Here is a 21,214-nt window from a genome sequence, read left to right on the forward strand (position 1 = left end):
TTCCTGAGATGCCTGTTCCCCCCTCCTTCGTGCTTTGGGGCTGGGCTCCTCCTCCGGGCTTTCTCCATTTCCGCGCGCCTCCACATTTGAACTTGGCGCGCGCTCGCTACCCCTGACCTTCCTTTTGACACTTACACTACTCCCTGTACTACTCTCCGCCTCTTCCGGCAGGACGTTCTCCCCAGATCTCCTTCCCCTGTCTCTTTCCTGCTCCGCTCCGTGTGTCACACTGGGAACCCCCCTCTCTTCCCTTCATTCCTGCTGGGAAGCCGGCCCCGATCTCCCACTCCCGCTTGGGGTTTCCCTGCTGCTTCCCTGCTCCTGGCAGGTCCCCCCTGTGACCCCCCTTGTCCTGACTAGGGGCGCCCCCTCCTGAGAATCTTCCGATTCACTTGAGAGACTCATGGAAGATCTCGAGACATTGTCATCCTCTTCCTCACTGTCCTGGGATTCTTCCTCGTCACTCTCCGTCTCCTCCCTCACCTGTGCCTCTGTCTCTGAACCCCTGACACTAAGCCTTGTGTAAGCATATCCTTCATTCCTTCCAGAATATCATTCTAAGATCTCCTTTATCTGAACATTACCCAGCATGCTACCTCCAGGAACTCAGTAGTCCTCCTCTCTTAGTTGCTGCGACTGCAGAATCAGAGGGTTTGTCAACAATTTGACATGCTACAAGAGACGGCTTGTGGGATGCAATGAACTTGGCAGATCACAAAGGCTTGGATTATGTGAACCTGCACTTGGTTTCACAGAAATTGCCACATCCTTCCATTTTTCACAGGGTTGGGTTGGTTTTTTTTTCACTCACTTGGTGGTGAGAACCTGTCTTGTTAGAATTTGCGGTAAATTTTAGCAAAGTTTGACTATGACAACTATGAATATCCCCCACTGAAAAGCTTTGCACCTTGAAACTCCTGCCTGGGAGCCCAGCTATGCTCTGTGAAAGCAAGTGATTTCTTAGAAGCGGCTATGTCTTTTGATATGACCTGAAAAGATAAAATGCAGACAGTTCCCTCCCCAGCAAAATGTTTAAAGGAAATAGAAACTAGTTTCGTTATTAGAGGAAACAGGTCTAACTGAAAACATGAGGATTTCCAAAACAGCTATCCTACTCAAACTGAGGCCTGGACCAAACATGTAGCCAAATGGAGGAGTCGAACATATTATACCACTTTGTGCTGTGAGTCAGGGGTGCTGCTTCTGAATGCTCCCCCATGTGAAAACAAACAAATACAGTGGTACCTCAGATTAAGAACTTAATTCATTCCAGAGGTCCGTTCTTAACCTGAAACTGTTCTTAACTAGAGGCATGCTTTTGCTAATGGGGCCTCTTGCTGCCGCTGTGCTGCTGGCACAAGATTTCCGTTCTCATCCTGGGGCAAAGTTCTCAACTCAAGGTAACTCTTCCAGGTTAGCGGAATTTGTAACCTGAAGCGCTTGTAACTCAAGGTACCACTGTAATAGCTAAAGGTAAAGGACCCCTGGACGGTTAAGTCCAGTCAAAGGAGACTATGGAGTTGCAATGTGCATCTCACTTTCAGACAGAGGGAGTCGGTGTTTGTCAACAGACAGCTTTCCAGGTCATGTGGCCAGCATTACTAAACCACTTCTGGCACAACAGAACACCATGATGGAAACCAGAGTGCACAGAAACACTGTTTACCTTCCCGCCGCAGTGGTACCTATTTATCTACTTGCACTGGGGTGCTTTCAAACTGCTAGGTTGGCAGAAGCTGGGACAGAGCAATGGGAGCTCACCCAGTCACACAGATTCAAACCGCCAACCTTCTGATCAGCAAGCCCAAGAGGCTCAGTGGTTTAGACCACAGTGCCACCCACGTCCCTAAACAAATAATATCCCCCATGGCAATGAATGTATTTACATAGCAAGGCATTGAAAAATGCCATCCCTGATCTACATTCTACAGTGATGCATTTCCTTTTATCACTTCAGGATCCTTCCCCTTAATCCCTACTCTCATTTTGCTGCATGTGAAAATCAAGTTTGAGAATGGGATAGGCAGGCCAAAACATGGAATAGATTTTTTTCTCCTTTTAAAAAAAATGCTTTGTTTTGCAGAAAAATTCCTGAGGCAGAGAAGGAGAGAACTGATATTGTGAAACATCTCACATGCCAAATACCATTACATCATGGATACCCAATCCACATTCTTGAACTTTGTGCTGTCACCACAAAATATGCAGCAAAGTAAAGCATAGAAATGTAGGCTGTAAAACCTACATTTTGCTTTTTACAAGTGAGGTCCAAAATATTCCTTTAAAAAGTTTCTTTCCAAAGCTTTCGTCTTCCCGCAGCATAGGTAAAGACTACACATTTGGTAAGTTTAAAAAATGGTTCATTTACAAAGTTTCCTCAGGTTGGATGCATATGCTTCAGAATAGTTCCACAAGCAGTAAAACTTAGCTTAGTTACAAAGTGGTGAAAGTTCCTAGATTATTGGGTAAAGGAACTCAATAGTGGTTGATGAGAGCCATGACTTGAGCTTCTTAGATGGACTAGGGGAGAACAAAGGCATGATTACCTAGTTCCTCCCAAGATGAGGGGAAGTTGACATAGCTAAGCCAAGCAGGACTGCTTACTCTATGGTATTAACTCCTTCATGAATTAATTCAACATATTGGTTACATGAGTCTGGTTATTCCACACATTTGAGATGAACTTATGACATTTTGACTGGATGAAGTTCATGTCCTCTATGTCAGAGCATGTTTCTCTTCTTCTACTCTCCTCACCTAAAACAACAACTTTATTGTGTCCAAGTAAAACAGCATCAATGCAATATGCAGGATGAAAATGAACTATTTTGAATTGTTTTTAATGTTGCGTTATTTTTGTAACACACTCTGGGACCTTAAGGTGAACAGCAAGTAATAAATAAACTGATAATAGTTATAATAGCAGCAGTAGCAACTAGGAGGAAACTTTTGAAGAAGCAAGGTTAATGGAGTTCCAGAACAACCAACATACAAAGAAAAATGAAATAAAATAAAATGTGGCTTCCCTGTGGTTACCTAATAAGATTCAAACCAGAAGCTTCCCAAATAGATATGCAGCTCTGTCTCTTAGCCAGGCACACCAGCTCATGAAATCAACATTAGTTTGTGCATGTCAAAGCAAAAGGGCATGAAGATGGAATATTAGTTGAGAACAACCATTCTAAGCCATGTGGGACTTGGGGATGGTTTAGAAACACTGTGAAGTGCCATTAATATCTGAAATGGCTTGTAGTATTAGAGCAAATAAACTTAACAGAACTAACCTACAGGGAAATCAGGGGCAGAACAGACTCCATTCCACTTTTCCTCTAACTATACATGGTTATTAGCCATCTTCATCCCTTCTTCTTCTTGTTGCGTTATGCCACACACTCCAGACACCTTGCCAGATTCCTTTCTGAGAGATTCACTTGTGATTAGGTTCCCACACTGTCTTACTCACTAGCTGTGGAATGAGAGCACCCGTGCAAGATCCATTAATTCCCAGCTCTGTCTGCATAATGTATGTGCCCCCAAATGACTCAGCTTTCTGGGTGCCTTCACTCTCAAAAAGCAAGAAGCTGGGAGAGAAAGTGATGAAAGATGAATGTGAATCAGTGAAAGGCTCATATTTACAATGGAAAGAAATGCCAGAGCAAAACTATGACAGCGCCTCCCTTCTCAACGCTATGCCTATTCCCCCCCACACCTTAGGCAAGAGGAGGATTTCTTCTCTTTACATTTCCATTATGCATAAATGTGTGTGTGTGCGTGTGTGTGTGTGTACCGCCATGCATCCCAAATGCATCATTGAGACTGGAGGCAAGTCTCCCTTCAGTAGAAGTATGGACTTGGCAAAGAACTCTTAACTTCTGGCTCTGCCTAAACTCAACACCCCCCCCCCCCGGTTTACTATCCCTAGTACTTCGAGACTCCCATAAAAGTGCCTGGCTTAAAACCGTCTATCAAAAACTTCACTCTTGTGGCCTATCCCCACAACACCTACTCACTATGGGCCCTACTAAAGCAAACAGTCTAATTGGTCAACGTCTAAAAGATATCGAGCATCAGAACAACCTGGCCACTATAAGGAAACTCTGCCCTTGGTATGTTCATTTTCCACCTCTCCATTTTGATTCTCTGGCCCCATATCTGCACAAACTTATTATCCCAAAATAGAGACGTGCTTTTACACTTGCAAGACTGGATGTTTTGCCATCTGCGGTACTTGAGGGTCGATTCCAAAAGATCCCGCCTGAGAAACGTCTTTGTCCCTGTGGAGATGGTAGCTCCGAAACAGCCGCACACATCCTCCTGTCTTGTACTCTCTACAAAGACATGAGGAATGAGATCATCACCCCACTCATACTAACCATCCCAGGGTGCTCAACCACTGCCACAATATCCTTTCTTCTATCAGATCAAAATGAGCAGATAACAGCAAAGGTTGCTAGGTTCATAGCAGGGGCAATCAGAATAAGGGCCACTAACTGTCTGCTGATTCAGGACTTTAAATTGTGCTCTTATATCAAATTTCCTTTTCTGTGTATACTGTCATGTTTTGCTGTTGCTATGGCTATTGGCTAATGCGAATTAAGTTTTATCTTATCTTATCCCAGTATACATCCCCTAAGAAATCCACAATATGCAGAAGACCATTTCCTTGATTTCTGCTTGTTCTGGTTCAATATGCCCTCTTGAACATGTCCGTATTTTATTATATGTCAGGGCTGTCTGTTCTGAACACAAGCGAGCAACAAAGAGCTTCTCCCTGTGAAAGAGTGTGTTGGAAGCTCATGTAGGTTCCTTTTCCCTATTGAGGAGGAAGGCATGTCCGCATTTTGAAGTCATGCCTCTTTTCCTACTCTTTCAGATGTGGCAGCCATTTTGTCTTATGCCACTCAATCCCACGGGAGTCATTTTGTGACCAGTGCTCCAGGTTCCAAATTTGTCCACAGCTCTGAAAAGGTTGATGACCCCTGGTCTAAAGGGCCCATGACAGCATGATTGAATGATGTAGAGGATTGGGAGATTGGATAGCTTGGAAGACACTGATCCAGGGGGAAGGACGTAGCAGGTCAGAACCAGGAGAGCGTCCATGAGAATTGGGTGGTAGAGATCTAGATTCAGGGAAAGGGCTAGCAGGCATCAAATGGGAAGCTTTGGGGGCTAGATTTTAGTTCTTGAATCTTCCCCTGTGTGGTGTAGCATCTAATTTTGTCAGGCAGATTTAGGGTAGTGTGGCCAGTTTTGCCACACTGGAAGCTGAGCATAGGAGCGCTGCAGAGTGTTGAAACTACAATATAGTGCAGGGGTAGGCAACCTAAGGCCCGGGGGCCGGATGTGACCCAATCGCCTTCTCAATCCTGCTTGCAGACAGTCCAGGAATCAGTGTGTTTTTACATGAGTAGAATGTGTCCTTTTATTTAAAATGCATCTCTGGGTTATTTGTGGGGCATAGGAATTCATTCATTATTTTTTTTCAAAATATAGTCCGGGACGATGGACCAGCCCATGGGACGATGGACCGGCCCATGGGACGATGGACCGGCCCACGGCTGAAAAAGGTCGCTGACCCCCTGATGTAGTGAATTGAGCAGAAACAGAAGGTGAGAAGCAGGGACACTGACAAATTTTGGCTTTGCACAGGGGGCCACTGAAATTTGAAAGACCAACATCTGCCCCCGATCTAGTGTTCCCATTTCCTCTTCCTGCAGCAGTAACAGCTGATGGAGCAGAAGAAAACAAACCCAAATAGGCCTGGTCTCAGAGCAGAACCAAATGGATTAATCTCAGACTGTACAAGTGACTTTCAGTTCCCCATGAGAGAGTTTGAGAACAGGGGTTTGAGAACATTTGGTAACTAAGCCTTCCTCAGTGCGGTTCATTTGTTTACCTGATATGAACACTGACTGCAGCACAGGAAAAGCACCAGACAGATTCATGCGTGTCATTGCTACTTCTCTGGGGGATGTCGTGTTCCTGTGGTTGAGCTCATCTCAACGCAGATGAACACATGATGTTTTTTATCTACACAGACTTGTGGCTGCAGCTGCCATTTTCATTCAAAAGGTACAACCTCCCCCTGCAACACCTTCTATAGGTTGCTTTTAGTGGTCAGGCCAAATTCCTGCGGTTGTCTGGTACAAACATTGCTTTTTTCAGGGGGTACCCAATGATACACAGTACCAGCATGGTTTTTTTTTCCCCTAAAAGAAAAGCACTGGTTAAGGTGTGGCACTTAATGTAACAACTTCATGGTGAGTTCTGGCACCATTTTTCTAGAAGAAAAGTCCTAGGTACAAATTACCATAATACTATGTTCTTTCATTCTGTTCACTGGGTAAGGGATTTCAGTGTCTGGTTGTGGTAACACATTTTCATTAACAAAAAAATCCAAGAATGGGGATGCATAGTCCTCCATCAATAAGCATATATAATTCTTTCTCCTCCATACAAACATTGGAATTGCTCTGTTGCATGAGACCACGATCTCTGCAGTCCAGCACCATTTCTTACAGGGTCTATGACACAAATGTGAGATTCATGTTACATTTTAGACTAAGAAGTCATTTCCCCTCCTCATCCAGTGAAATTAGAAATGGGCACATGGAACTGGTGCTATGAATACACCACCACATGATCTCAGACCCTCTAAGTGTCCCTATTTTCCAGGAACAGTCCCAGATTTACAGAAGCTGTTCCAGTTTCTGATTTGATCCTGGAATGTCCCACTTTTCCATAGGACATCCCTATTTTCATCATAGAAACGTTGGAGGGTATGGAATAGGGCGCCCCTATTTTCATCAGAGAAATGTTGGAAGGTTTGTGATCATGTCCTGCTTTCCTGGATCCCTCCAGACCACATTTCAGAGAATTCACAAGAACCCACATGGGATTCCTGCCTTTTGCTGTGAACGGAAGCTCCACTTTATTTTGGCGTGTGCAATTAATTTGCTCTATGATGAAAGAAGTGAGATGTCATAAGCTTGGATATTTCCTCAAAGAGAGATTGGGGAGGTGGGGGGAGGCTGGGCCTGAAAGCTTCAGCAGCACATTTTTAAAAAACAGGGTTATTTAAGATCAGTTGTTACCTGAATTGCTATTGCGCTGGAGCAAAGTTAAATCACTTGATTTAAATGCCATAGAGCAACATAGGGGGAGGGGGGCAACTTACTGATTCTTGTTGCGTAAGTCTAGCGCCACAAGCAGGATTGCATCTGTAAATATTATCCAAGTCTTCTTAGCTAAGGTTTTCTTTACACTGCCCTAATATCATGTTGCTCTCCCTTAATCCCCAAAGTAAATAAGTGAGTGAACCCAGCGTGGTTAAGTACGGTAAGTGATTAGCATATCCCTGCATGGCTAAGTTACGTATTCCTTTCCATTCGGGGTGAAGTTTTTCCATTTCATTCTGGGCAGACTACCTGGCTATTTTAGCAAGTGACCGCAGACAACATAGTAGTTGTTATCTTCAAACCTGCCTCAACTGTTTTTCTTGTGTTAGGTTAAGCAAAAGAAATATTTACATAATTAAATTTCAATTTATTCCATTATCTGATTTCAATCAAATGATACATCAGCCAAGTCTCACATTGTAAATGCCTTGAGCTTCTCATATCCATTGGCAGATGCAACTCCTTGCTGGTTTGCCTAACCAGAAGCGAGAGGCCGCCGGGGAGCAAATCACATTTAGTATGTGAAGGCCTGATTCTGTGGGCAACATCTGTTCCTTGCTGTTCCAATACTTTCTCTGTTGAAGGAAGGGAGCAAACTTGGGGGAGAATTGTGAGTACTGTGAACGCTCGGGTTGTGAACGTGATCCATGCAGGATGCACATTTGCAACCCGCAGCGTTCACAATCCGCAGTGGCACGTCTGCGCATGCATGGGTTGTGATTCGGCACTTCTGCACATGCTCAAATTCAGCGCTTCTGTGCATGCTCCGGTACTTCTGGGTTTTGCCGGGTCCATAACCCCAAAAAATGCAACCTGAAGCATCTGTAACCCGAAGTATGACTGTATTATCAATTCCAGCCATTACAGAGGCTGAAAGGGGAATGTAACAGAACACATCAGCGAGGAACTCAAAACAAATTTCCTGTTGTCTTTCAGGAGAAAGTGTTGGAGAATCCTGGCAGACAGGAACTAAAAACTATCACAAAAACACGTGGCCTTTGTAAGCCCTTAAGATGTGGGCTTCTCTTTGCAGTGAATCACCAACTGTACAGCACATCTGAGACCTCACTTTCTTGCCAAAATTATTCCTTGCTGACCCACATGTAGTAATCTTTGAACTGTGCAGCCTTCTGCAGACATTTGTCAAAAAAGTGACTTGGAAATTATTGCCACATCATTCCACTGAAAACTGCGCTTTCCTAGGAACAACTTGGCTACTGAAAATAAGGCAGGATTTCCTCTCCATAACTATATTCTAATTTTAGGCTTTGTCATTAGGTCATGTCTTTTCAACTGTTAAAACTTGATTTTGCAAATCTCTGCAATTTTTTATGATTGGACAACATTTAGCTTGTTAAGTCTATGTTTGATGAAAAAGCACATAAACCAAGGAATAAACCTGTCATTGATTTAAAATTTGATGGTCCCACACTTCTTTGTGCTATTTTGTTGTTCATTATTAATATTATAATATTGTTTTGTATGTTTTACTTTTATGTACCTTAAAATAGATGTAAAAACTTAATAATACAAAATAAAATTTATTTAAAAAGCAAAAAAAAAAAATACAAGCGCACATAAGACACGCATAACAATGCAACCTGATCAATAACGGAATAAAGAACTTCATTTATTTGATTTATTTAAAGGAAAACCAAATAGTTTTAATTTGGTGCTGACTGTGCAATCCTGTACATGTCTACTCAGAAATAAGTGCCACTAATTTTGTGACGCTTACTCCCAGGTATACAGTCACACCTTGATTGCCAAACGCCTTGGAACTCACATGTTTCGGATCTGGAACGATTGAAAACTGGAAGTGAGTGTTCCGGTTTTGGAATGATTTTTGGAAACCGAACATCCGGCGCAGCTTCTGCGGCTTCCGAACAGTTCCGGAAGTCGAACGGACTCCCGGAACACATTATGTTCGAGAACCAAGGTACGACTGTAGTGCTCCAGCATAAGCATGCTAAACTGTTTTCTCTACATCCGGTGTGGGGAACTCTTGGTGCTGCAGATATTGCGGAACTACAACTCCCATCAGCCCCAGAAAGCATGGCCAATGGCCACAGGTGATGGGAGTTGTAGTTCAACAACAACAACCACAACCTGGAGGGCCAAAGGTTCACCACACCTGCTGTGCAGAGATGAGTAATGGGTAGAGAGATCATGATGTAAACTAACAAGTACCATGCCTCTCTCTAGTGATGTGTAGCCAGGCTTGACCCAAAAAACCATCAGGGTGTTGAAAATGCTTTCTTGAGGCCGGCCCACATTTCAAAATGATGACAACCAAACATAAGTACAGTGGTACCTCGGGTTAAGTACTTAATTCATTCCGGAGGTCCGTTCTTAACCTGAAGCACCACTTTAGCTAATGGGGCCTCCTGCTGCTGCCGTGCCGAAAGAGCACGATTTCTGTTCTCATCCTGAAGCAAAGTTCTTAACCCGAGGTGCTATTTCTGGGTTAGCAGAGTCTGTAACCTGAAGCGTCTGTAACCTGAAGTGTATGTAACCCGAGGTACCACTGTACTGCAAATGTTGCAGCAACACAGTGACAAGAAATAGAGAGAGAGAGAGAGAGAACACAATTGCACAATTGTTTAAAAATAATACAGATATTTCAAAAATTCAGTTGAAAGTTTATTTGGAGGGCATGTGTGTGTGTGATGGGTCATCCACAAGGCATCAGCAACATTGCTCTCTCTCCCCACCTCTGGCCCTGCAGGAATCAAGATCTTGGCCTCTAGAATTTAGAATTGCCGCTCCTCCTTCTCTTAGCTCTGCATGTGCTGCTCCCATCCAATCCTCTCCTTTGCCCATACCAGGTTTTCATCAATAGTGCATGCTAGATCCAAATGAGGAAAGCCAATTTATCAATTAATATAGATGGAGAATAGCTTGGTCCTCAGCTTCTTCCAGAGACGTCATTGTGGCACTGGCTAGAAGGGAGGGAGTAGAGTTGCGAGATGTTAGGAGACAGCGATATCCATCCCATCCTCTATTCATCGCAATCACCTCTGTTTCCGTTCTGCTACTGTTTGGATTCCACTAAAACCTCATCTCTCTATCTGCTATAGGTAAGACGAATATAATTAATCTCAATGCATTTCAGTGGAAGGGAAAGGTCAAAAACAATGGTAATTATTTACATAACATTTGCAGACTAAAAAAAAACCCAACAGTATTGAATGTTGCTTATATTCAATAGTGTGGTTTCCATTCCTGACTTCGGAAGAACATGTGAATTGCAGCAATTTCTGCACCCATTTCCAGTTCCAACAGAATTCTCTGAAATTCCTAATTGCAAATGATCATTTTTTTATGTAAGACCTTCCACCACCACCAGCACCCAAAAAATCGCAGATCTGATATAAATAAAAGCTGTGTAACTGTGAATAAGTTCTCTGGGGTCGTATCTAGGTTTTCTGCTCTTCAGGCTGATAATTCAGCCAAAGTCAAGTACATTTAAATCCCATCTATATCACTGGGAGAGAGGAAAACACATGTTTAGCTACACGTTTAGTTGTCTGGCATTTGAATCAATGGATTTCACTTTGCTCCAACACAACAACACTCCATACAACAACTGATCTTAAATAATCTTTTTCTTTTTTTACAAAAGTCCTCATATTGTGACATGTTTCTTGCCACCTGCTCCATTCAGCTTAAAGAGACCTGCTACCATCCAGTTTAACCACAATCATAAACTTTTTGAAAGATCTTCTTAAACAAAACCAGACAAATAACTGTGCACGTCATCTCAGAGTGAAAAAAGGAAGTTCCTCAGCTTGTGGTAACAGCCTATGACATACAGATTATTATTATTTTTTTGCTCAAAGCGGCTTACGTGTCAATATATAAGTCTGTCTGCAGTTGGTGAGTTCAAATCTGCTAAGGACTACAACAGTAGACAGAAGCCAAGAAAGATGCCTTGGGTGTTCCTGTGGCAAACCAGTTCAAGCGAAATGAAAGAAAAAAGCCAAGGGGTTGGAGAAGGCAAGGATCACAAAAAAAAGAGCAAGGCTTTGTAAGTACAACAGCACTTCTGAAATGCATTTTTAAAACTGAACATTTAACTATGGAGAAGGTTCAATTGGAATTAGCATTAGTTACTTAAAAGTACTACCAGTCAGATGTTTATTGAGGGATTAATGCTCCTTTGCAAGTTGTGGGTTTTTTTACAGCACCCACATGATATAATTGTCATCCAAAAACCAGCCTATACCCCCCCCCATTTAATCTAGATTTTATCCTTTATCTGATGAACTGAAAAACCTGCAGCCAATTACTGGTTTACAACATTCAGCACCTATCTGGAGCCATGAACATGCATGGAATTAGGTTGCAAATTCAGTGGAAAGCTTCACCATGTGGTTATTTTAAGTCCCTTGTGCTGAAATCAAGGGAGCCACGGAATCGTGCCTAAATTCAGGCAAACTGATATGTGAGAATTTTAGTAGGTTTTCATGTGCAGCTGTTTGTGTGCATGGGTGCATGTAAAAGGAGCCCCCTCTATCAACATCTCATCATACTGAGAGGCATGATTGCTCAAGAAATAATCCAGGAGAGGCAGAGAACATTCATTTCAGTCTACTGACCTCCTGCAATTGATATGCTTCATGTTTTTCCCCCTATGCACAATAAATTACCGGATATTTTTATCATCACTTTCAGGGGTGTGGAACTGAAGAACTACTTTTTGTCTATTGTGCCACACATAGAATCACCTGACATCAAATATTCCACCTCCAAAGATGTAATGTAAGTATTAAGTAATATTTGCTATGCAGTCACTATATGATAATGTAGCTCCTTTTCACAGACGATTGCTTCTCACCTTGATCCAGGTCTGCATGCAGAGCACATGCATCTGAATTCAAATGCACATGTGCTTTGACTGTTCTTATGATTATTAACCCATCCTTCACCCTAAGGCCCCAGCACAGGTTTACAAAATCAAAACACAATATTACAAGCAGTTTAAATCAGCTTGCACTCACAGAAATATTGCAACACACAACTAGGCAGTGGTGCAGTTAGAAAAATTAGACTCTGCTCCCAGAGTGGCTGGGGTACAATTATTATTATTATTATTATTATTATTATTATTATTATTATTATTATTTCTAATGTAGCATCATGTCAGGCTTTGGGGGATCATCTCTCCCTCCCATGGGGGCAACCCAGAGTCAGAGAAACAATAAGAGTTCTTACCAAGCAATTTATTCAATAATTCACAGAGAACGACGAAGAAATGCAGCCTTCCCTAATAATGGTGTTGCTCCAAGTAAAGTCCCATCCTCTATGTCCCCTTTATTCGACATCACTCCTGCGTCGGTTAATCTGAGCTTTCTGTCTCTGAGCTCTCTGTTTTAATACCCTCAATGCCCACCTGGTCTTGGGAGAGTGGGGGGTCAGGGATGCTTTCCAAGGACACAGAGTCCGTCAGCAGTCTCTCCCCTGGTGCCTCTTCTTCCTGCTGTTCCTCTTCCAGTATTTCCCAGCTTTTGCCCTCTAAACTATTCCCTTCTGCAAACCACTTTTCTAAATCTATACTGTCCTCCTGTTCTCAGGAAGGTTCAAGCGAGAGGGGGGCGACTCCCATCATTCCTCCTCAGTCCAGCCCCTGACACAGCAGCTCTTTAAATGCTAATGCTCATCTATTTCAAAATGTGGTGCAGAAGCCCTGTTCCTTGTTGGGTGCCCTCCAGCTCATTTTGCTGAGCCCAGTCACTGACTCCTGCCCCACAGCCCTTCCTGAGGGTACCTCTGTCACTTGGCCCCATTGAACTGGCCAGCTACATCTTTTGATGCAAAGGGAGGATGGGCAGGAACTAGAAATGCTCTGTGGGTGAGACCATATGCTCAGAAAGCTGCCCCCATAATGAGTCAGATACTCCATGGACAAAACTTTAGACCAATCTTCCAGTTCGTGCCATCACTTTTTCCCCTCTGCGCCAGGGAAGCATCTGTGTCTCTGCTTCAGAGCCCATCATGCAGCTATTAGGAACCTCATCCCACACCCCTTCTAACTTATTTAACCTGGACCCATAAGGATGCTGTGGCCAGTCAGAACAGGGGATCTTCTTTCACTACCTAAAATCCCAGCAGAGCAACCAGTGGCCTAGGAATAATCCTGAGAGTATCACGTGGTTCAAAATATATTCATTCTGAATCTTCTTCCAATTTCAGTTTTGCAGTGGGTTCTTTCCTACAGTGTGAAATCTCTAAATGTGCTACTTAGTAGTTGCGGGTTATCCATTCATCTAAGGCTCATACCTTAGACAAGACAGAAAGTGGAAACCCACCTCTGCAGATAAGACAGCAGAGCGTTTCAGAGCCCAGACTTAAAGGAAGTCAGACAAGATAGCTAACAGAATTATCATAGATTGACTCAATATCCTGTCAATGAATCAAAGGTTTCTCTTATCGGCTTTTTAGCATTCTGAACTTCCAAACTCATGATTATGTAGCCCGATTCAGGATCTCATTGAGCCATCAGGGTGATGTAGTAATGGATATGGGATTAGAATGGTATGAAGTGAAGGTCTTGAACAAATAAAGTCTCAAATGTCAGTCCCTACTCAATTATGAAACTCAAAGAATTAGGTAAATAAGGGAAGAAGCATAGCTCAGGTGGTAAAGCACAGATCACAGGCTCAATTCCAAGAAGAACAAAATGTTGAGGAGGCCCATCACCCCCCAACTGCCTCTGCACACACACTCCCCCCCTCCTCACACTTCTGTGGAGCTCACCTTTCTTCATCACACACAGCTGGGCACAGGCGTTCCCTTACTCCCCACCCACTCTCCTTTCAGCCCCCACCCACCCAAAAGAGGTTTTTGCCCACTTGGCTGCCCACACTTGCCACCTGCTCACCTCACCTGCCTGCCTGCCTGCCTACCTACCTACCTACCTACCTCTCCTCAGATGCCCTGGCTCAGAAACACTCAGAAATGGCACCGAAAGCAGGGGAAAGAGGGTGGCACTCAGCTGGGGTGCCTAAGGGAGGGAGGTACCAACTTGCAGGAAATGGGGAGGGAGCTGGCTCCCCCAATATTTTATTGGGGGGTGGACAAGGACCCCATTAGAGCTGGCACATCTATAATTTTCAGGGAAACTTGGGGTTAAACTAGACAAGACACTGGGGAGTTGTGATCAGTTCTCCCATCTCTCCAAGCTGAAAAGCACAACACACACAAGTCTCCAACAACAAACAACACTGGCCTACCTCAAGACCTCCATCAGGTATGTGGTTTCTTGCACTTAAAACCATGTCTGCTTTTAATTTCAGGCTTCCAGCAGAAGAGGTTACAAAGTGGTCACAGTCCTTAGAAAAGCTTCTGGCAACCCAGTGTAAGCATTTTATCATTATAACAGTTTTATGTGTTGTGAGTATATAACATTGAAAGGAAGATCAGCAAAGCAGAATTGCCACTTTCAGAAAATATGACTCAGTTAAGTAGTATCCTCTGGGGTGGCCATGTGCTGTTATTCGAGACTTTAAAGTCCTTCCATCTCCTGGGCCCCACAGATAATAAAGAGTGCTTTCTTCCATATGTTCCATCCCATTCTATAAGATCTGCAGATCCAGACTTCACCCATGTCCCTTGGGATAGTGATTTTTCATACCCATCCATCCCATCCATATTTAATGTGTGTACATACTCTGGAACTATACTCCAGTCTACGAGAGTTGAATATCAATTCTGACCTTTTTGAAAAGCCATGTCCCATACTGTTCCAGAAGATCAGATTTGGGGAGGGCAGGTGTCTTGTGAGAAGAGAGTGTGGGACCTGGTGAGTCCTTTGCCTGAGCCAGTCTGCATGGTGACCATCCTTCATCTCTCCTCTCCTCTCCTCTCCTCTCCTCTCCTCTCCTCTCCTCTCCTCTCCTCTCCTCTCCTCTCCTCTCCTCTCTCCTTTCCTCTCCCCTGCCCCCCTCTCTCTCCCTCTCTCTCTCTCTGCCATTTTTTCCCAGCCCCCTCCACTTCTCAACTTTTTCCTTCCTGCCCAATGGGCTGCTGATCTGATCTGAGTCCAAGGCCACATAAAATTAAATAATTCCACTAGCACCCAGTATACAATGTGCAAGAACAATTTGATCCCTGCACGTGAGCCCATGCATGAATGGGTTTTTCCATTTGGGGTATCCCAAGCCTGTTAATAATAGGAGTAAGTGGCTACCCGAATATAATTTAATGCTTAAACATGTTTGAACCATTGGGGTTGCTGTAGCATTACAGTTGGAGTTTGTTCAACATTCATTCAGATCTGTTCCATCATCTAGGATAGCAAACCAAACAGCATCTGCACATCATGTTTTGCAAGATATATACACACAAACAAACACAAAACCTCTTTTAACAGCCTTCCCTTGTCCCAAGCCCTTCATCACCTTTACTCTTTACAAAGAGGTCACCCCTATATCACCTTTTCCAGCAAAGCACCTCCACTGCTGGCAAATAAAAACAAACTTCTTGGCCCTCCTTGGGAGATCAGCATATCCTGTAGGAGAACAAAGGAACAGCAGAGCACAAGACTATATTATGATTCAGAGCTAAGAATTCCATTCCCCCTCCATTCAATTCCCCCCCATTCTTTGCCTTTCACATTAAGCTCCCACATGAGTGGATTTAAAGTGGAATGAGCCCAAGTGGCAATGGAGATACAGTCATACCTCAGGTTGAATGTGCTTCGGGTTGAGCGCGTTCGAGTTGTGCTCCGCAGCAACCCAGAAGTAACGGGGAGCGTTACTTCCGGGTTTCGCTGCCTGCACATGTGCAGATGCTCAAAATGACTTCATGCACATGCGCAGAAGCGGTGAAAAGCAACGCGCGCGCAGATATGCCGTCACTAGTTACGTTTGCTTCTAGATACGAACGGGGCTCCAGAATGGATCCCGTTCGTATTCAGAGGTACCACTGTACAAACTTCAGGCCCAAAGGGAAGAAAATACAGTGATACCTCGGGTTAAGAACTTAATTCGTTCTGTAGGTCCGTTCTTAACGTGAAACTGTTCTTAACCTGAGGTACCACTTTAGCTAATGGGGCCTCCTGCTGCCGCCGCCGCACAATTTCTGTTCTCTTCCTGAAGCAAAGTTTTTAACCCAAGGTACTATTTTTTTTGTTAGTCGAGTCCGTAACCTGAAGCGTCTGTAACCTGAAGCATCTGTAACCCGAGGTAACAATGTACTTGTTGCCCCTGGCTTCTTTGTAACAACATGGTTTAAAGCAATGCCCTAATAGAAACAGTTTCCCCACCACCACAGCCTGTCTAGAAGGTTAATCAATCTACTATAAGGCATAATTTCTTGGTTATTTTGTCTTCCCCTTGTGTTAAAATTATGAGTAAAGCCACATCTGTATTTTTGTACATTGCAGGTGGTCAAGATGCTTTCAGAGAATTTCTAAAATCTGAGTTCAGTGATGAAAACATTGAGTTTTGGCTAGCTTGTGAAGACTACAAGAAAACCCAAGCTGATTGTTTACATGGCAAAGCAGAGAAGATTTACAAGGAGTTTGTTCAGAATGATGCTACAAAGCAAGTAAGTTTAAAGCTTGGATGAAGTTTAAAGAGAAAATGACTAAATGTTTATGGCAGTTTTATTTGAAAGCATCCTGGTGCATTTTATAGGTTGGCTATTTCATAGTTTCACGGCTAACCCTTTGAAACTTAAGATAGTAGGAACTCTGCATGAGGCAATGCATTTGGACTGGCCCATATGCAGTGTGAATGCCCACAAGTTTTATTTTGGTGGTTTTATATCCCATGTAATGATGGGAAAGTAATTAAGCTCATATTAAAATGTGAAATGAACCTTTCTGAAACTACTTTTGCACTTCCTAAAACAATGTGCAAACCAAAATTCTTCCTAATTCACACTTCTCCAAATATTTGTGGTAGATGTGCAGGGAGCATGGTTGTTAAATTCCTAACATATTTTTTTTAAAGAAAAATCTTGATCTTTTAATGTACGGTGCTGTTCAATGCACAACCAGGCAGCACTGCTCCCCAGGGGAAAATCAAAACCGCTAACAGCAAAACAACTCTGCTAACACCAAATATCAAAATGAAAGTCAAGATGACGAAACATTGCAGATTTCAAAAATAAAAGACAAGTCAAAGCTAACTTCATGTCAAAACAGTCAATAAAATATATCTATCAAACCCATGAGAATTGATTCAAAGGTCCTCTATCTGTCTCCATCTTTCGTACCTTTTTGTACAGCGATGGGAGCTGCTTCTCAGTGAGGTGACCCCATGGCTGAATATTGTCTGCATATTCTTTGAACCCCAGGGTGAGGGAAAGATGCAAATCACATGGGCCTTTCTTGCCCAGTCAGTGGTCTGCTCCACACTCTCCCGACTGCTGCACCTTCTTCAGACAACAGAGAATATTCTAATATTACCACATGCTTCAACTCCTCCTAGGGTAGCAAGAAAGAACCCAATGAACTTGGGCTGTACCAAGTTCCCATTTACTGTTTCTATGTGGCACATGTGCTTGCTGTATGAAGTGTGAAAAGAGGCTCTGAAGTTTTGTAAGAATGAAAACACAAAGTGGGAAGATGACCTGAGGGCATTTGTTTAGTAATTAACTGGAAGGGTTGTGGTTTTACATTTATAAACCATGTTTTTCTGATAATAATTTTTATTAGTTTCCGATTACAATTCGATAATAGCCTCATTATAACAATACTAGTTTATAATACAATTACTAATACCAATTGTTCAAATACCAAATTATATAATTTAGATAAGGTCCCCTCCGCTGGCGTGCTAGAATTGATGGTTTTCTTTATTTCAGCATTCCAAAATCTGATTAATTTTAAATGCATTCCAGTCATAATAATAATGCCTTATACAACAACTGCAATATTAATAACTTCTATTCCTATTGACACATTAAACGATTTATAAAACTACAAGTGAAGCACTCAAACTATATCCTTGTTCTTCCTGTGTGTGGCAATTATTCTGTCTGTGGTGTTTTTCCTGTCCTTGTAAAATATTATGTCTATCTTTTCCCAGTTGTTGCTGTTATCCAGATTTATAAACCATGTTTTGTACTTCATTTATGAAACCTGCATTCAGATGTTACTGAAGTCTAATTTTGCTGTCCCTTAGGTCAACATTGACTTTTACACAAGAAAAGACATCGCCAAGAAGGCTCAAGATCCAACGCCTTCAAGCTTCGATGAGGCCCAGAGGCATGTGTACATACTGATGGAGCGAGACTCCTACCCTCGATTCCTCAAGTCCACATTCTATCGCAACCTGCTAGATAAGGTTGACTGCAACAGTCTCAAGTGAGGATCCACCTGGCAAGAGTCAAGGATGGACTCTGAATCTTGTCTGATGTTGACATCAGTTTTAAGAGTGGCTGGATGCCAGCGCACAAGATGGAACAGGGGACCAAAGGAGATGTTGGAACTGTCACAAACATGGACTGGTTTGCATGTGCGATGAAGGTGGCTGGGTGGTTCTCTCTGAGATGAAGTGGTTGAAAAGAAGAGAAGCCATTTTGCCTTGGCACCACTGGACTAAAGACCACTTCCTGTGTTAGAATTTTCTCCTTTGGGAATGGCACTGCAAGTGAGCCTTGGTGCAGATGTCATTATAAGGGAAGGACACAATTCTCATTACTTAACACAATTCTCATTACTTAACAGTGATCACTTGCAGCTAGATGTATGAACTGACACCCCTGAAAGGCATTGCCAGTGCAGCATTGCGAGTTGATATGAAAACCTTCTCTCTTTCTCTCTCATAGTCCATGCACACCCATGCAAATAACTCTTTGATGCTTTACTTGTGCGTGCACAAGACCCAAAGGAACCAACAGCCCCAGGCATAGACTTCAGCATGTGGCAGAATTGGGTGCTATCCTGGCCATCTGCACTGAAAACGGGAATCTGAGAGCAGCCTATGATAAGCCTGTCTAGTGTATCTGCACAAGCATGTCAGTTTGTGATTTTGAACAATATCCCCTCCTCCCCAGCGCTCTTCTGGGATTCCCCTGACACCCCCAGAGCCATTTTTTGGGGAGGTGAAGGAGGAGAAAGGGAAAAGCTCCACTGCTCGGGTAGAAGTCCTTTGGTGAATCCTATCAAAAATGTTTTGCAAAACCTTAATTGCCAAAACAAAAATTTAAAAATGCCTTTGCTGCCCCAAATGTAATCCGTCAGATATATAGCACATTAAGATGTTTGTGGCTGTATGACATTGAGTGCACTGTATGTTGTTGCTTGAATCCCAATAGATTGGAATCCCATTTCCTGTGGATATAAGCTAGAGTGAGCATAAATTATATTTTAGTAGTTGCTAACATATGATAGTCATATTTAATTTATTGTAAATGAATGGCAAGTGACCACTAATTTAAAACTATATAACAAGACTACCTCACAGGCTTGTTGTGAGGATAACATGGGAGAGAAGACGTGGAAAATAAATACTATTTGTTTTTGTTTTTAAAAATGGGAAGAGAAACGTGTACTCTTTGGAGGAAAGGAGAGAAATAAATGTAGCAAATCAATAAATCAATATAAATTAGCTGATAGAGACATTCTGAGCTTTTTAATTTAGCCCTGTCAATGCCAGAAGTTGGCAGCTGCTCTGCGGTCTTTTATACTGTATTCTGGCTGTTTGCACAACATTTTCAACATCTACTCTGGGAAATGGAAAAACAATTAAAAATGTATTTTTAGTGTGCACAAATGCGCAAGAGTCCCACTTTAAAAGAGTGGGACTTTTGCACAAACGTACACACGCTAAAAATACATTTCTTATTGTTTTCCTGGGTTTTTTTAACATGGCGCAAGCCTCAAAGGTTGATTTTAAAATAAACGAACACTGCTTGGCCATGTACTTGAGTACCTGGCAGAAAAAAAACAGTGCACTGAAGTGGGGGGGGGAGGTTGGTTGGTTGTTGAGCTTAGTGCATCCCAAGTTATGAGGGCCTCATCTGCTTGTGTTGAAACAGAATGCTGAAGTTGTTAAGACTGAACAGCATCACCAAAAAAGAAACCCTACATTTCACGGTGTTGACGTGTTAAGGACTCCAGACACAACGCAGGGCTTATTTATCAAAAGCAACAGTGACTAGTGAAGCTGAGCAGCAGGCTAGCTTCCCACAGACTTGGTAAGAATCTCTGGGGATAAAGCAGAGTGTAATTTACCATGGCCCCATTTGCACAAAAAGGGTGTTTAGAGTGTGCTCTCAACCTTTTCAAGTTCAGTGGCTGCCGGTGTCAAAAAAACAACAACAACCAGAGTCATAAATGTGCTCAGAGTCACTCACTAAGAAATCGTGAACACAATTTCCATAAGAGCTGTAACTCTAAAGCGTAGAAATTTATGATGGGCATAAAATAGCAGACAACTGTTGCTGATTGTTATCTCACCATGCCCCAGATAAGGTGCTTGTTTTCCCCCTCTGCTTTTTTCACTTCCAAGCTCAGAGTTATTTCAGTCTTTCCATTTTCCAAATGTGACTCATTTCGGCTTATGGCCGCCAGGTTCCAGTTTAAGCTCTGGTGCATGGATCTGATTTCTTGTGTGAATCTTAAAGGCACTGCACACACAAACACACGGGGGTGGGGAGGCAGACACTATTTGGGGGGGTGGGATTCAACCACATGCTGGCAATTTCCATGCTGCAGTTATAGTTGAATGCACAACAGCCCCACACTTCCCCAGATGATCAGACTTTTTGAGATTAAAAAAAAGTGGCTGGGGGAATGCAGTGGCAAATGGGTAAACAACCACGGGGGGCATTGTGTCCTGTTTTTCTACTTGGGGCAAAATGGGAAGGACTGCCCTGCTCTGCCACACCATGTGCCCTGCTGCATCCACCCCCAGGCATTGCTGCTATGCCGCCCACCTCTGCCAGCACTGCCACTGTGCTGCCTGTTTCTGCCGGCACCAGAGTGACTTCTCCACCAGGGGTAGAGGAGGGAGAGTGGGTGGGGCTCCCATGGGGGCACCACTTTGGGGGTTTCCACTGCCCAAGGTGGCTGCTTCACC

At 43.1% G+C, this 21,214-nt stretch overlaps 1 protein-coding gene and 1 long non-coding RNA gene across 2 annotated transcripts; one reads left to right on the forward strand and one right to left on the reverse strand.

The window, feature by feature from the left end:
- Nucleotides 1–9,911: 9,911 nt before the first annotated feature.
- Nucleotides 9,912–18,294, reverse strand: LOC309533939. Its single transcript, XR_014220553.1, has 3 exons — nucleotides 17,403–18,294; nucleotides 15,633–15,690; nucleotides 9,912–10,120 (listed from the first exon to the last, which is right to left on the reverse strand). It is a non-coding gene; the product is annotated as an uncharacterized lncRNA (long non-coding RNA).
- On the forward strand, nucleotides 11,046–19,741 carry RGS1 (regulator of G protein signaling 1). Its single transcript, XM_082225587.1, has 5 exons — nucleotides 11,046–11,208; nucleotides 11,856–11,942; nucleotides 14,477–14,538; nucleotides 16,567–16,730; nucleotides 18,314–19,741. Exons 1-5 carry the CDS (start codon nucleotides 11,108–11,110, stop codon nucleotides 18,497–18,499), a joined length of 600 nt encoding a protein of 199 aa, XP_082081713.1. The 5' UTR covers nucleotides 11,046–11,107; the 3' UTR covers nucleotides 18,500–19,741.
- The last annotated feature ends 1,473 nt before the right edge of the window (nucleotides 19,742–21,214 follow it).

The sequence above is a fragment of the Podarcis vaucheri genome, assembly GCF_965113315.1.
Source record: "Podarcis vaucheri genome assembly, chromosome: 6".
NCBI classification, from domain to species: Eukaryota; Metazoa; Chordata; class Lepidosauria; order Squamata; family Lacertidae; genus Podarcis; species Podarcis vaucheri.

What these genes read in the sequence shown, in the direction of transcription:
- RGS1 (XM_082225587.1), top strand. Translation starts at nt 11,108, where the DNA reads ATGCCTTGGGTGTTCCTGTGGCAAACCAGTTCAAGCGAAATGAAAGAA. An exon ending in AAAAAAAAGAGCAAGGCTTT is followed by an intron (nt 11,209 to 11,855) that starts GTAAGTACAACA and finishes CATCACTTTCAG; the next exon opens with GGGTGTGGAACTGAAGAACT. An exon ending in AGAATGATGCTACAAAGCAA is followed by an intron (nt 16,731 to 18,313) that starts GTAAGTTTAAAG and finishes GCTGTCCCTTAG; the next exon opens with GTCAACATTGACTTTTACAC.